The sequence below is a fragment of the Arachis stenosperma genome, chromosome 6, assembly GCF_014773155.1.
Source record: "Arachis stenosperma cultivar V10309 chromosome 6, arast.V10309.gnm1.PFL2, whole genome shotgun sequence".
NCBI lineage: Eukaryota > Viridiplantae > Streptophyta > Magnoliopsida > Fabales > Fabaceae > Arachis > Arachis stenosperma.
This window is the reverse complement of record NC_080382.1, coordinates 96,578,369-96,591,396: the sequence shown is the minus strand read 5'-3', so window position 1 is coordinate 96,591,396 and position 13,028 is coordinate 96,578,369. Positions and strand designations below refer to the sequence as shown.

Below are 13,028 nucleotides of genomic sequence, written 5' to 3'. Positions count from 1 at the left end.
TGTTATGGTTGAAATTCATTTGTTACTGGCTATATTGACAATTTAATATTAATCTTATATTGCTATGGCTGAAAATTATTTGTTGCTGACTATATTGACAATTAATTGTTATCTCTCACATTTGATTCAACCATTATTCCCTTATCAAATTTGGTTATTTAATCAAATTATCTTTATGCTGGTTGGTGCTCAAATAGATTATTTTATGTGGTGGTGTGTCACCATATGGATGTTATTTTAATTGATAATTTTCTCTATGATGTTATCTTTTTGTCAACAAATGGAAAAAGTGAATTAGGACTTTTGGGTCCATAAACTATTTATATATTTGAATGGAGGATATGAACACGAGTGCATCAATAAGGGATAATGATTCATACAATATATATTGTAACTTTTTATTTTTATAATTGCGAATCAGTTTAGTCATTTTCGCATCTTTTGTTTAATTTTGACACTATATCATTATAAATATTTTTCTAACTATTTTTCAATATAATTATGCAGCATAATTTTGAGGATATTGATAAAGATTAAGCTGTTTATCATGATGGTTCATTGGCAAAGATGGAGTAGTGTTGAGAACTGAAAGATGTATGGTTGATTAATGACTTTTATTGGAAGATACATATGTAAGATATAATATTTTAGTTTTTCGTAGTTTATTAGTGGTAAACTCTAAGTGGTCTCATACATATTTTGATATAGATATGCTTAATTCAGTGTGAGATTTATGAATATTCAAAATTATGTTCATTCTAATACTTTTGGTTCATGATAAATATATTTTGTTTAAAGATCATTTTTATTATTTAAAGAAATTGTTTAGTATTATTATGTATTTATTTTTATTTTATAATATTTAACTAATTTAATTAAAAATGCATAATTATATATGAAATCATATTACTAAATATTATGTTGTATAAAAAATTATTAGAATATTATATATATATATATATATATATATATAGAAAATAAAAAAAAATTAAGGGACATAAGGCTACACTTATATAGAGTAGCTATGGTATACAATGTGCTATGTTTTAAAGGTGATGCAGTAGTAAAGATAAGTGTAGCCTATTCTGGTAAGTATGAAAGCTGAAAAGCGTAGCCTTTGGTCCTGAACAACATCACTTGAAAGCACACCTTATTCCCAAACGCCAAAAGTGTAGCTTTTGATACCAAAAAAACATAGCCTTTGAAAATAGGCAACGGCCGAATAGGCATCCCTTACTAAAGCGTCTTCAAAGCCAAAAAAGTTTAGCCTTTGCCTAAGGTACCATTTTTTTTCATTTTTATAGCTAAATGGGTGTTTTTCTTGTAGTGTGAGTTGGTTAAACTGCTAGAACCTAACACATCCGATAGCTAACCTGGATATAGAAAACCACAACACGGAGCAAGTGGGACCAAATCGCAACATTTGCATGTTATCCGCTTAACCAAGAGCAAGTAGGAAAACCTCAACTCTTGCGTCTTACCCAGACGGTGTTTACCATCTCAACTCGAAGCAAGTGGAACAAACCACAACCCTTGCATCTTACCCAAGTATTTCAAGTCTCAATCCGGAGCAAGTGGAACAAACCACAACCCTTGCATCTTACCCATGTGTTTCAATCATTAATCATTTTCATCATTAATATAATCGAAACCATAATCAAATCCTTATTAATCATAAACACGCAAGCGGGATACCATCTAAGCCTTGCCAATCCAGTCATTTATGCTACAATCAATCAATATTAATGTCATTCAGTAATATCGTAAGTTATTATACTCATTAACCCTAATTCATTATCAATTTACCAATTCTGTTTACTCATGAAGGGGATAATACCACCGTCCTCACTGCGAATGGGACGAATCACCATCTCCACAACCATATCATCCCGTTTAACCATGCATTTATCTAGGAATAATTCAATTTAACCCATTATAATCCTCCCCAGTGTATTCAAAGCTTATAAATTAGTGATTCAACTTCACAGGGGGTTATGAACATGTTAGAAAGACTAAATAGTTTAAAAATTACATTTTTGGAAAATCAGTACAGTCGTGCGCACGCATACCTCGTGCGTACGCACGACTTCAATTCAGGTTGCACATCATGCGTACGCATGCCTCGTGCATACGCGCAATTTCAATTCTGTTTCACATTCATGCATACTCATGACCCATGCATATGCGCAAGATTCAGCTTTGCCAAAAAATTCTACAACTCTGCAAATTCAGTTTTAACTCCTAATTTTCCAAAACTCATAAATTTTGGTACAAAATTCATTTTTTGCCCGTTCTTGAACTGTTTTAAAGATCTCTTCCCCGATTTCAATTCAATATAAATTTCACGTAAATCCAAACTCCAACCACCAAGCTATAAACCGCCAAAATTAGTCAAAAATCATAATTTACACAATTTTCTACATAATGCACATTTACCATTTTCTTAATTCATTTCATTCCAATACCACCCGAAAACCAATTCTAGGCATCACCTTTACTCAATTACAAATTTCAATTCATTCTCTATCCATTTGAAACCCAACAACCAAATCTAATCCATCAAAACCTTAATGATTCTTTTTCCAACATTATCCCACCAATAACCAAAATAACAATCAATTCATACAACAAATTCTCATCATTCCAACAACAAATCATTCATGACAAATACACCACTTACTATAACTTACCAAATAGAAGATATCTCACCCAATCACGACCTTAGGCCCAACTCTCACATTAAACACCATTCAACTAAATTTTGTAGCTCATGACAAGGTAATCGAAATCACAACATTCATTTACTAATCAAACAGACATCCTCAACCATCATCAAACATAACATTCATACTAATTCATCATTCAAGAACATCAACAATCATACATACCAATTCATGAGACTTAGATAATCACCAAAAATATAATTTCCATATCGATATCGATTTATAACAATTCTTAGTAATAAAACGATTTTAAGAAAAAACTCCTACCTTGTGATGGAAGTTTCCAACCTTTGAATTTTCTTCACAATCCAACCCGAGCCTCAACCAAATCTCCACACACCAAACCAAGCATCCAATTCTACACAAAACATCCCTAACACTCAATCAACACTAATTACATCAAATTGCACAATGTTAACATTGGGTTTTTTACTCAAATTTGGGAAAAACAAAGAGGAAAGGTTCTCTTACCTTATAACATGTGGCCTTGGATCAAAATCCCATTAGAACTCAAGTTTGAACCTCTACTAAACATCAAAATCAAAATCTTCTCAATACTTCATCCTAAAGATACAAATTGGAAGAGAAACAAAAAGTAGGGCAAGGATTTCAAAGTTTCTTATCACAATACTTAGATAAAATTGAAGAGCGTGACAAGAGCAATGCGTGGTCGTAAATGGCTCGTCAATCAAAGCTATGGATTAGAAGTTATGTGGATGTAAATGATGAGGGTGAATAGTTTTAGGGCTCACTCTCTCTTCTCTTCCTCTCTTCTATCCACCCCTCTCTCTCAAATGGGGGAGTGAGTGCTGATTTGTGTTAAGTGTGAGGCATATAAGCCTTGGACTTAGGTTCAACATGGGACCGTTTTTGATTTTTGGTCTGTTGGCCCTATCTTAGGCCAAAACTTTTAAAATAAGTGTTTGGGTTTATGTTCTAAATATTTTCCTTGTCATTCATAAAATATTTTCCAAAATCTCAAATAACTCATTTTTATTTTCAAAAAGGGAAAATTCAGGATCTTACATCCTACCCCACTTACAAAAATATTCGTCCTAAAAAATTAATATCATATTCAAAAGAGTCATATGGTTTCAACACTTTATTAAAATATGAAGAAGATACATAATAGGGTGTAAATCAACAAGGATGTACAAACGTAGTTAGATGCACTAAAAAAGGGGGTTAAATTGCATCTTAAGACATCCAAATCAAGGAACTTTGACAGAAACAAAAGAAAAAATAGGATTTTAGGTCAAAACAGATTCAAGCTGAATAAGAGAAGTACATGGTTCATAAACGATGCCAACTAAGGTCCAAGGAGGAAAGCAAATGCAAGACACAAAGCAAAAGAATTAATGGCTTTTCAAGAAAAGGCAGTGAAACAAGAAATTCGCAAACAAAGAATAGAAGGACAAACGATTCGTAAGATCACGCGACACGATCAATGTGCATTCGTCAACTCCAACCGATCGAAGAAGAATACTTAACATTTTAAAATCCCATGATTCACATAACTTATTACTTCTATTTCTTCTATGACAATCCATTAGCATTCCCAAATACACAAACCAATAGCATTAGGTTAGCCAAACCGAATACCACAAAATGTGCACGGTAGACTAACAGAGTTAAACCAATAGACATTTATATACATAAAGTTCTAACTCTTGTCATCTGGACAGGAGCTACAACATGATAGATGCTCAGAGTATGCAATTGAAGTATAATCAGTTCATTCCTCAGGCTCTATAGAAAAGACTACTCTGATATCATAATATAACATCCTTACTATCATAATGTCATGCTTTTGGCTGCGCCACTCTAATAGCGAGGACATTACGACCACTTTAAATCATACATTTACATAGTAGGAGCTTTGGACTGAAAATTGCATCGACATTTATTTGAAAAACCGGAGATACTTTTTCTTTTATACTTACATACATACATATAAAATAGATATATACACACAAATACATCTCATCACACTTTACATTCACAAGAATAACAACTACAAGCATATATGTATATAAAAATCCATCAAATCAAATATTTATATCCCTCTTGATAAAAATATAATAATAACAGCGAGGAAAAATCAATAACTAACATAATACATTAAAGAAAAGCGCGATCAAAAGCTTAGTAAAATCTTCATTGGCTTCCTTGTCTGGTTCCTGAAAAAGGGTAAGGCTGTAGGGGTGAGAATCTAACCACACGGTCTCACCAGAGGAGTTTAAGAATTGTTATAGAAGGATATAAGTATATAATCAAAATCCATTTAACAGTAGTGATCAATGCTCACCTTACGACCCTTTTTTCAAAAATATAATAATAATGACAAGGAAAAACAATAACTAAGATAATACTTCAAAGAAAAGCACCATCAAAAGCTTAGAAGATTCTTCATCGGTTTTCTCATCTATTTTTTGAAAAAGCATAAGGCTGTAAGGAGTGAGAACCTAACCACACGGTCTCACTAGAGGAATTTAAGAATTGTTATATATATATATATATAATCACTATAGGACAGCAGCACCTCCGGCAGTTCTTTCGTCGACCATAGACATGACAATGAGGTCTGAATAGAGCCAGAAGAAGCGGCGACAAGTTCCCAGCAATTTCGGCGGCCAGAACGGCAAACTGAAAGGTAGGCTTGATGGCGTCGGCCTCGTCTGCTACCAACAGCGGCAATATAACTCCGGTAATGACTGAGAAATGGCTCGATGACGGGAAAGAAGGCACGGTGGCAACTGAGCAGCGACAACAGCGGCAACTTGCAAGAATGGTGATGGCGACGCGTGAAGATAGCTCCATGAATGACAGCGGCAGCTCCTCCCTCTGTGCCTCCTTCTCTCTCGCGTGGACTCCTTGGCGACACTTCCCAACGACGGCAAATGGTGGCAGCAGCGGCTCTCTCTCTCTCTCTCTCTCTCTCTCTCTCTCTCTCTCTCTCTTCTTCAACGGTGACGGCAACGGCGGCTCCCAGCCCTGCTGGCGCTGTCCTCTTCCTCTCCCCCTCTCATCTCTCCTTCTCCATCTTAGCATGTGTATGTGTTGTTGTTCGTGTGTGTGTGTGTGTGTGTGTGTGTGTGTGTGTGTTTTGGGGAAAGAAGGGATGACGAATAGGGTTTTGGGAGGGAGTGTGAGTATGCGCTATGTTAGGGTTACACTGAGTGTATATTAGGGTTTCTTTTAGGAAAAAATAATAAAATTAAGGTATAGAGTAATAATTGAAAACCAAATATAGTTCTAGATAATTACTCTTGAGAATACTATTTATTTTCACTTACAAAATTATTTTTCAAATAAATACTCTAATTCAAAATTAGAGGTAATCAATAGATTTTCCCTTTGTTCATAAAATAAAGTACAAAGTCTAAACATTCAAAATATAACATACAAAATTTTTATTATCTTTCAATTACTAAAACTTCAAATCATAATTAAAAAAATATCTGATTACTATGAAAATTATATAAGTACTAATTGATTTAAAACTCACAATCTCATACTTAGCTTTAATTACCTGTTCATAAGATAATTTTCTAAAAATATAAATCATAAATAAATATCATAAATCTTAATTAATTGCATAAATTAATTTCTAAAAATCTGGAGTCTTACCATCACTACATGAATGCTATGAACCGTGTAAGAGGTTTCATGATTTATAAAATTATAACCGATAAATGGCTATGAGGTATACTCAAGTCTATAAAATAACATCAACATGAAGGACAGATGTATGTTTTAAGAATTCATTCCTATTGACTTAAGCAAAGTATTCTATACACTGATTTGAGCATCAAAATGTTTTGTGCAGGTAAATCATCCTGCTTGAAAATCTTGAAGAGGTTGCCAAAAGGACGAGCTGTACTTGAGAAGGTCAAGCCAATCTATACAAGAACAATTTTTTTGCAAAGAGAAATATTTTTTAGATAATGATCTACCCGATATAACTCGGTTGTAATAGTCATAAAACGAATATTCATTTTTTAATATGATAATGTCGATTTTCTTTCCTTTGTTTACTTTTACAATCATAACCGATTAACGAACATAATATCAAAAACTGTTACAATACCAAACCACCTATACAAATCCCTAGGTAAAGAGGTGAAGGTATGATTTTAATATTCCAAGATTAAGTCATTTAATCAAAATATACACTATACTTACTTGAACGTCGAAATGCATTTATAAATACTCACATCTCCTGCTTTTGTCGACCAAGCTATAATCATCATAAGAAGATTATCTCGCCGGTATGAAGACTGCCGAGCTATATCTTGCAAGTATAATTTGGCAAAAACAGGTAAAACATTATTTTTTATTTTCTATACAATTTTTTAGTAATAATTACTATAATAATCCACTATATTTAAAATATATTAACATCCTCTATATATATATATATGTATATATATGTAGAATTGCATGCTCAAAACTACTTTAACCCTTTCAATATAATATAAAACATGTCACTTACAAACCAAACTAATAACAGTCCAGCAAAGCATGAGTTAAAATTTGGTCCGATGACCTTTTTGCACACTAACCGACCATATGAGATTGATTTGATCAAAGCAAGAACAAAAATAATAGTACTTAAAAAACTAATAATAATAATAATAATAATAATACAAAAGTAACCGATGGGTGATGGGTAATGAAAAATTAAGGGTGAAACAGAAACAAAAACTGGAATTCGGTGTACAAATAAATTAAAGTGATATCATAGATAGGCCGGCGATTGGATGAGAAAGGGCACGGAAACGAATATATATTATGAAAGAGCGATTATCTGTTTATTATGATATTGATATCATGATTATGACTCTATTTAGCCGTAGGAGTAGGATTAAGGACTGAGGAAGGGCGATGGAGAATTAAGGGGCCCAAACACTTGATTTGTTAGCCAAATTAGTAACATGGGACCCCAAATTACACGATATATGTTATTTACCTAGTAAAATGTAACATTCATTTAGACACACATGTTAAGCTCTATTTGGCAATAATTTCAATGTTTATGTCTAGCTTAATTAGAATATATATATATATATATATATATATATATATATATATATATATATATATATAAGCAGATAATGTTTAAAATTAGTTTTTGACATTTTCAGTGCGAATCAAAAGAGTCCATCACTTTTAGAAATGATAAAGTAAGCGTTTGAAATTTTAATGCGTAAATTTTTCTCTGTTTCTAATTCAACGGTCATTAACCTAGTGTTTTCATGTTTACGTGGGCTCTGAGTGTCAACTTAACATTTAATATAATCAAATTAGTGTTCTAAAATTACTTAATTCAATCGATTCATTTTAGTCACTACTCCACCACTATATATATAAAATTTTAACCTGCAAAATCACACCACAATCTTCATCTTCTCCTCTTCTCTTTTGGATATGCATACTTCTGAAAATTTTTTGAACTTTTTATTTTAATTAATAAATTGATTTTTTTCCATCGTACAACTTTCCCTTGTGATTTTTTAACGAGTATTTTTTACAGCATCTTTAACAAACTCTTCATTGAATGGTTAATAGCAGAGGACGCAAATAAGTTTGCATTCCGATGTGACAATGATTTAAATTCCAAGTATTGCTATTGCAGCACTTCCATTCGATATTGAACTAAAACTAGACAAAGTCGTCCAATTTACAAGTTCATAATGAGAGAAATAAAAAAGAAGAAAATTTAAAAGTTTGAACTAGTTCAGCTCCACAAAAATTCGTCAAACTTGTTTCAATTTATGTGTCTTAACAAAACTTCAAAGGGTTGAATTAAAGTAGCCTTCGAATTTGTCGTCAAATTACAAAAAAAAATGAAGATGAAAGTTTGGTTTGGTAAAATTTTTTAAAGATATCTTATTTTATATTTAATAAATAAAAAAAGATTATGTGCTTGTATTTATAGTTTATGAAAAATTGGAGGAGTACTTTTGATAGATTATGTCTTATGTGCTTGGTTTGGTAAAAATTTTATCAAAGAATAATTGTAGCATAATTTTGAGGTTAAGATTTTATAGCAGAAGAGACTAAAATACATGCAACTAAATAATTTAGGACATCAATTTAATTATATCGAATGTTGTGTTAACACTTAACTGTCTATATTAATGTTGTGCAGTTGAGATTAGGAACAAACAAAAATTTACAAATTAAAATTTTAAAAACCTATTTAATTATTTACAAAATTGAAGAACTGAGTTAATTGATGATAAAAAATTCAAAAACTAAATTAGACATTACCTCTATATATATATAAGTATAAATTCTTTTACGATATAAATTTATTACCAGAGTACTAGCTATTAGTCAATATATACAACCATGACATAAGAATAAAAGAAATTAATTATTTATTAACCACTCGAATAGTAATGCAAATTAATTTTATGTTTATATTTATATTTAAATTTAATTAAACTATATATTCTATTTAGAATCAAATTTTATAAGAAATATAATCAAATATTTTTCAAATTTTTAATTAAATTTTACACATGATATAATCAAAATAAGAATAAATATTATTAAAAAATTCTTTTTAGCAATTATTTATTTTATTTTATTTTAATAATAATAAAAATAGTTAAGAATATATTTAAAAATTTATTTTTGTACATGCTAATTTTTTTTAATATTGTCAATTTAATATATAATAAAAAATTATGTTAAATACAATTTTGATTGACATAATTTTTTTGAAAAATTTATTTGGATAAAAAAGTATAAGAAAAGACGAAATGTTGTCATCATAAAACAAAATTTGTTAAATTAGAAGAGATAATGATCTGACAACAAAATTTTCTTAAACTTTTTATCTCCAAAATTTAAGAAAGACATCAGTTATCTTGCGTTAAAAAAAAAGAAGGCAGAGAGACTAGTGCGGGACTGCGGGTAGTAACATAGATCTGCGTGTGTACACAGTTGTACATAGAGGCAGCCGCAAATGTGTATATATAAGCGTTATGTGGCTGAATTGAAGTTCCATGAAATTAAATAGTAAGCCTCATTCTCCCCTGCCCCCTCTCTCTAAATCCACTCGATCTTTTCTCTATCTATTCAATTCTGATCTGCACCTCACAAACATAACAATTCATAAAAGAATGTCATCATCAGAAACACCCCAACGGTGGACTCAGCAACAACAAGAAGAAGCAAAAGATAATATCAATGAAGATGAAATGAATAATAATAAGGAGCTGATGTTCGAGAAGGTTCTTACTCCAAGCGACGTTGGGATGCTCAACCGCCTCGTCGTCCCAAAGTCCCACGCGGAGGCGCATTTTCCGACCGGCGCCGACGGATACTCGGCCGAAGGGAAGGGCCTGCTTCTGAATTTCGAGGACCAATCGGGAAAACAATGGAAGTTCCGTTACTGCTATTGGAGCAGCAGCCAGAGCTATGTTCTCACCAAAGGATGGGGCCGCTACGTTAGGGAAAACCACCTTTCTGCTGGCGACGTCGTTTTGTTCAAGAGGCACCGCCTCCATCCAAATAATTTCTTTGTTAGTTGGAGGGGCCGCGATGCTGGGACCATGCCCCCGGCGGCTAGAAAGAGGGGGAGGAGGAGGAGGAGGAGGGATGAGGGTGCCAGTGGTGGTGATGTGGTGGTGAGTGATGCCGCTGTTTCTGTTTCTGTGGGGTGCTATCCTGCGCCTTCTTATCCTACACCCCACCAGCAACATCCATTCTCCTCATCCTATCATTCTGATGAATATTTTCTTCATGCAGGTTTCTTCCTCTACTCTTCATCATCATTTCTTAACTACCCATTCATTAGATATTCTGCTTTTAAAAACGGTAGGAATAAGAAAATATTACCTTTAAACTTAGGTGAAAATTCAGCTGCAGTCGTCTTCACATAAAATTGATAATTGAGAGTCGTTAAATAAAAATTTAATCAAACCAATCAAATTATTTAACGACTCTCAACTATCAACTTCATATGAAATTCACTGCAGGAGAGTTTTTACCTTAAAATTTTAATATATTTAGACAACAAATCTAAGCATATTAACTAGTTTCTGCCAATACTATAGTAAATTATTAAATAAATTCATTATTTTTACCTAAATTATTTTGTTATGAATAATAGATTTATCATTATAATTTTTGTAGTAAAAATATATAAAGAGTACATAGTATATAAAAAGTTATTACACTTTATATACTATGTACATTTTATGTACTCTCACTAAAAAAATTACAATAATAAATTTATTATTCATGAAAAAAATAATCTAAGTAACATTTTTTTTAGGAAACAATTATAAAATTAATTAAAAATAAATTTTTGCAGAGTTTAAATTTATATATTTTTAATTATATTAAATTAATTATTAAAATTTGTTATTATTATAAAATATATATTAAAAATAAATTTAACAATATATATTTATATATAAATAAATAATAATTAATTTTAATAATTAATTTTAGTATATAAATAATATTCTAAATTTTTTTATTGAATCTTAAATATTTTTATTTTTAATATTGACTACAATATTGACTATACAATATTTGTTCTTCATACTTTCTTTTCGAGAAAGTATAATTAAATAATGGTCCATTACTTTATGCAAGTATTAATTTTTTTCTAAAGTAATGTTATATGCACCATTTTGTATATACTTCTTTTGTATATATTTTATCCTTTTTATTAAAAGTTATACCATAAAAAAAAAGAAATGTATAAAAAATAAATAAAAAATAGCATAAAAATTATTTTTTTATTTTAACAAGTTCAGAAAGACAAAAATAAAGAGTATCTTATCTAAATTATTTTGACATTTCGATTAATGATTCTATCATAATTTATAACTCAACCCCTTCAAATTTTTTTTTTAAAATTTATCGTGTTGCTTTTCTTCGGTTGTAGTGCACTTTGTAATGCTACGTTTGTCTGAAAAAAAAAGTGTAGTAGAAAATTTTCTTATCCACTTTCGGTGGCACAGTAGACACTAACTGAGAAAAAAAACGTAATATGGAGTGTGAAAAACAGAAAGAATGATAATTACAAAATCCACATATACATGACTTTTGCGAGTAAAGTGTGTTTGCTGCCTTGCCAGATTAAAAAATAAAAATAAAAAATTGGATTCAAAGAACATAGCTTAAAATGCAATAATGGTAATTATGACGGTTCTTTTTGGTTGAGAATTACTATTGTAGTTTCAAGGAAGTAATTGGGAGAAATTTGGGTCATGTGTAATTTGGGTCCTTATCTGCTCAGATATCAGAATTCAGATTGTACCTTAAAATCTGCAGGTCTCGTGCGCTAGGTGCGTGAACCATGTGACCGAAATTTAACGAAGTAGGAAAAAACAGATAAAGACAAATTAAAGGTCACTTTTTGTTTCTATTACAAACAAACTAAAGCACTCTGCAACTTGTTTAGCTTGCTGGTTGCTGCCTTCTATTTCGTCAGCAGGAATTTTAAATTTTATCCGGTTGAAGATTTTTGAATGAGAAATCAACAAACATCATTTATTACTGAAGAAAAATATGTTATCAACGTCATTCCCATTCTAAAACATACACTATTGTTGGCATATATAATTTTAAAAAAAAAATAAGATAAGGAATTTTAATTTATATTAGTTATTATGTTAGTTAATAGTCTAATTTTATTTAATAATTTTGTTTTATATTTTTATTCAATATTTTTAAATATTATTAATTAATTACTAACTAAAAATAATAAATTATACTGATTTATAATCCTGTTGTAATTCTAATACGTTCCTTCTTTCTTTATGCTTTTTTCCGAACAACACAATTTGAATGCAATTTTTTTTGGTAGGGATTGCTTTCTTGGTAGAGATTTGAATGCAATTTGATGTCACATTCACCGTCTCAAATAATGTATTAGTATCAAGTTTTTCTAAAATAAAAAATTAGTAAAATAAAAAGTGAAAGCTTAATATTTTTGTAATCAAGATAATATAACTTATATAGGATAAAAATTATAAATTCAATAATAATGAAATTTTTATATTTATAATTTTACTAATCTTCTATTTTAATATTCCTTTTGAATAGTTAGAATAACTTTTTATATTTAAATTTAAATAGCATAGATCTTAACTGAGGCACAGGCTTATGCACGTCTGGTAATGTAACAGGTGGAGAGTGCCAAGGTGCGAACGAAACGACAATGGTGGGAAACCCTTTGAGTTCAGGTTCGAGGATGCTGAGGCTGTTCGGGGTGAACATGGAATTGAATAATAATAATAATAATAATAATAATGAAACCTTCGCACCCTAAAA

At 30.7% G+C, this 13,028-nt stretch overlaps 1 protein-coding gene across 1 annotated transcript; it reads left to right on the top strand.

The window, feature by feature from the left end:
- Positions 1-9,859: 9,859 nt before the first annotated feature.
- Positions 9,860-12,986, top strand: LOC130934312 (B3 domain-containing protein At2g36080-like). The gene is made up of 2 exons (XM_057863896.1): positions 9,860-10,398; positions 12,884-12,986. Exons 1-2 carry the CDS (start codon positions 9,860-9,862, stop codon positions 12,984-12,986), a joined length of 642 nt encoding a protein of 213 aa, XP_057719879.1.
- Positions 12,987-13,028: the final 42 nt, after the last annotated feature.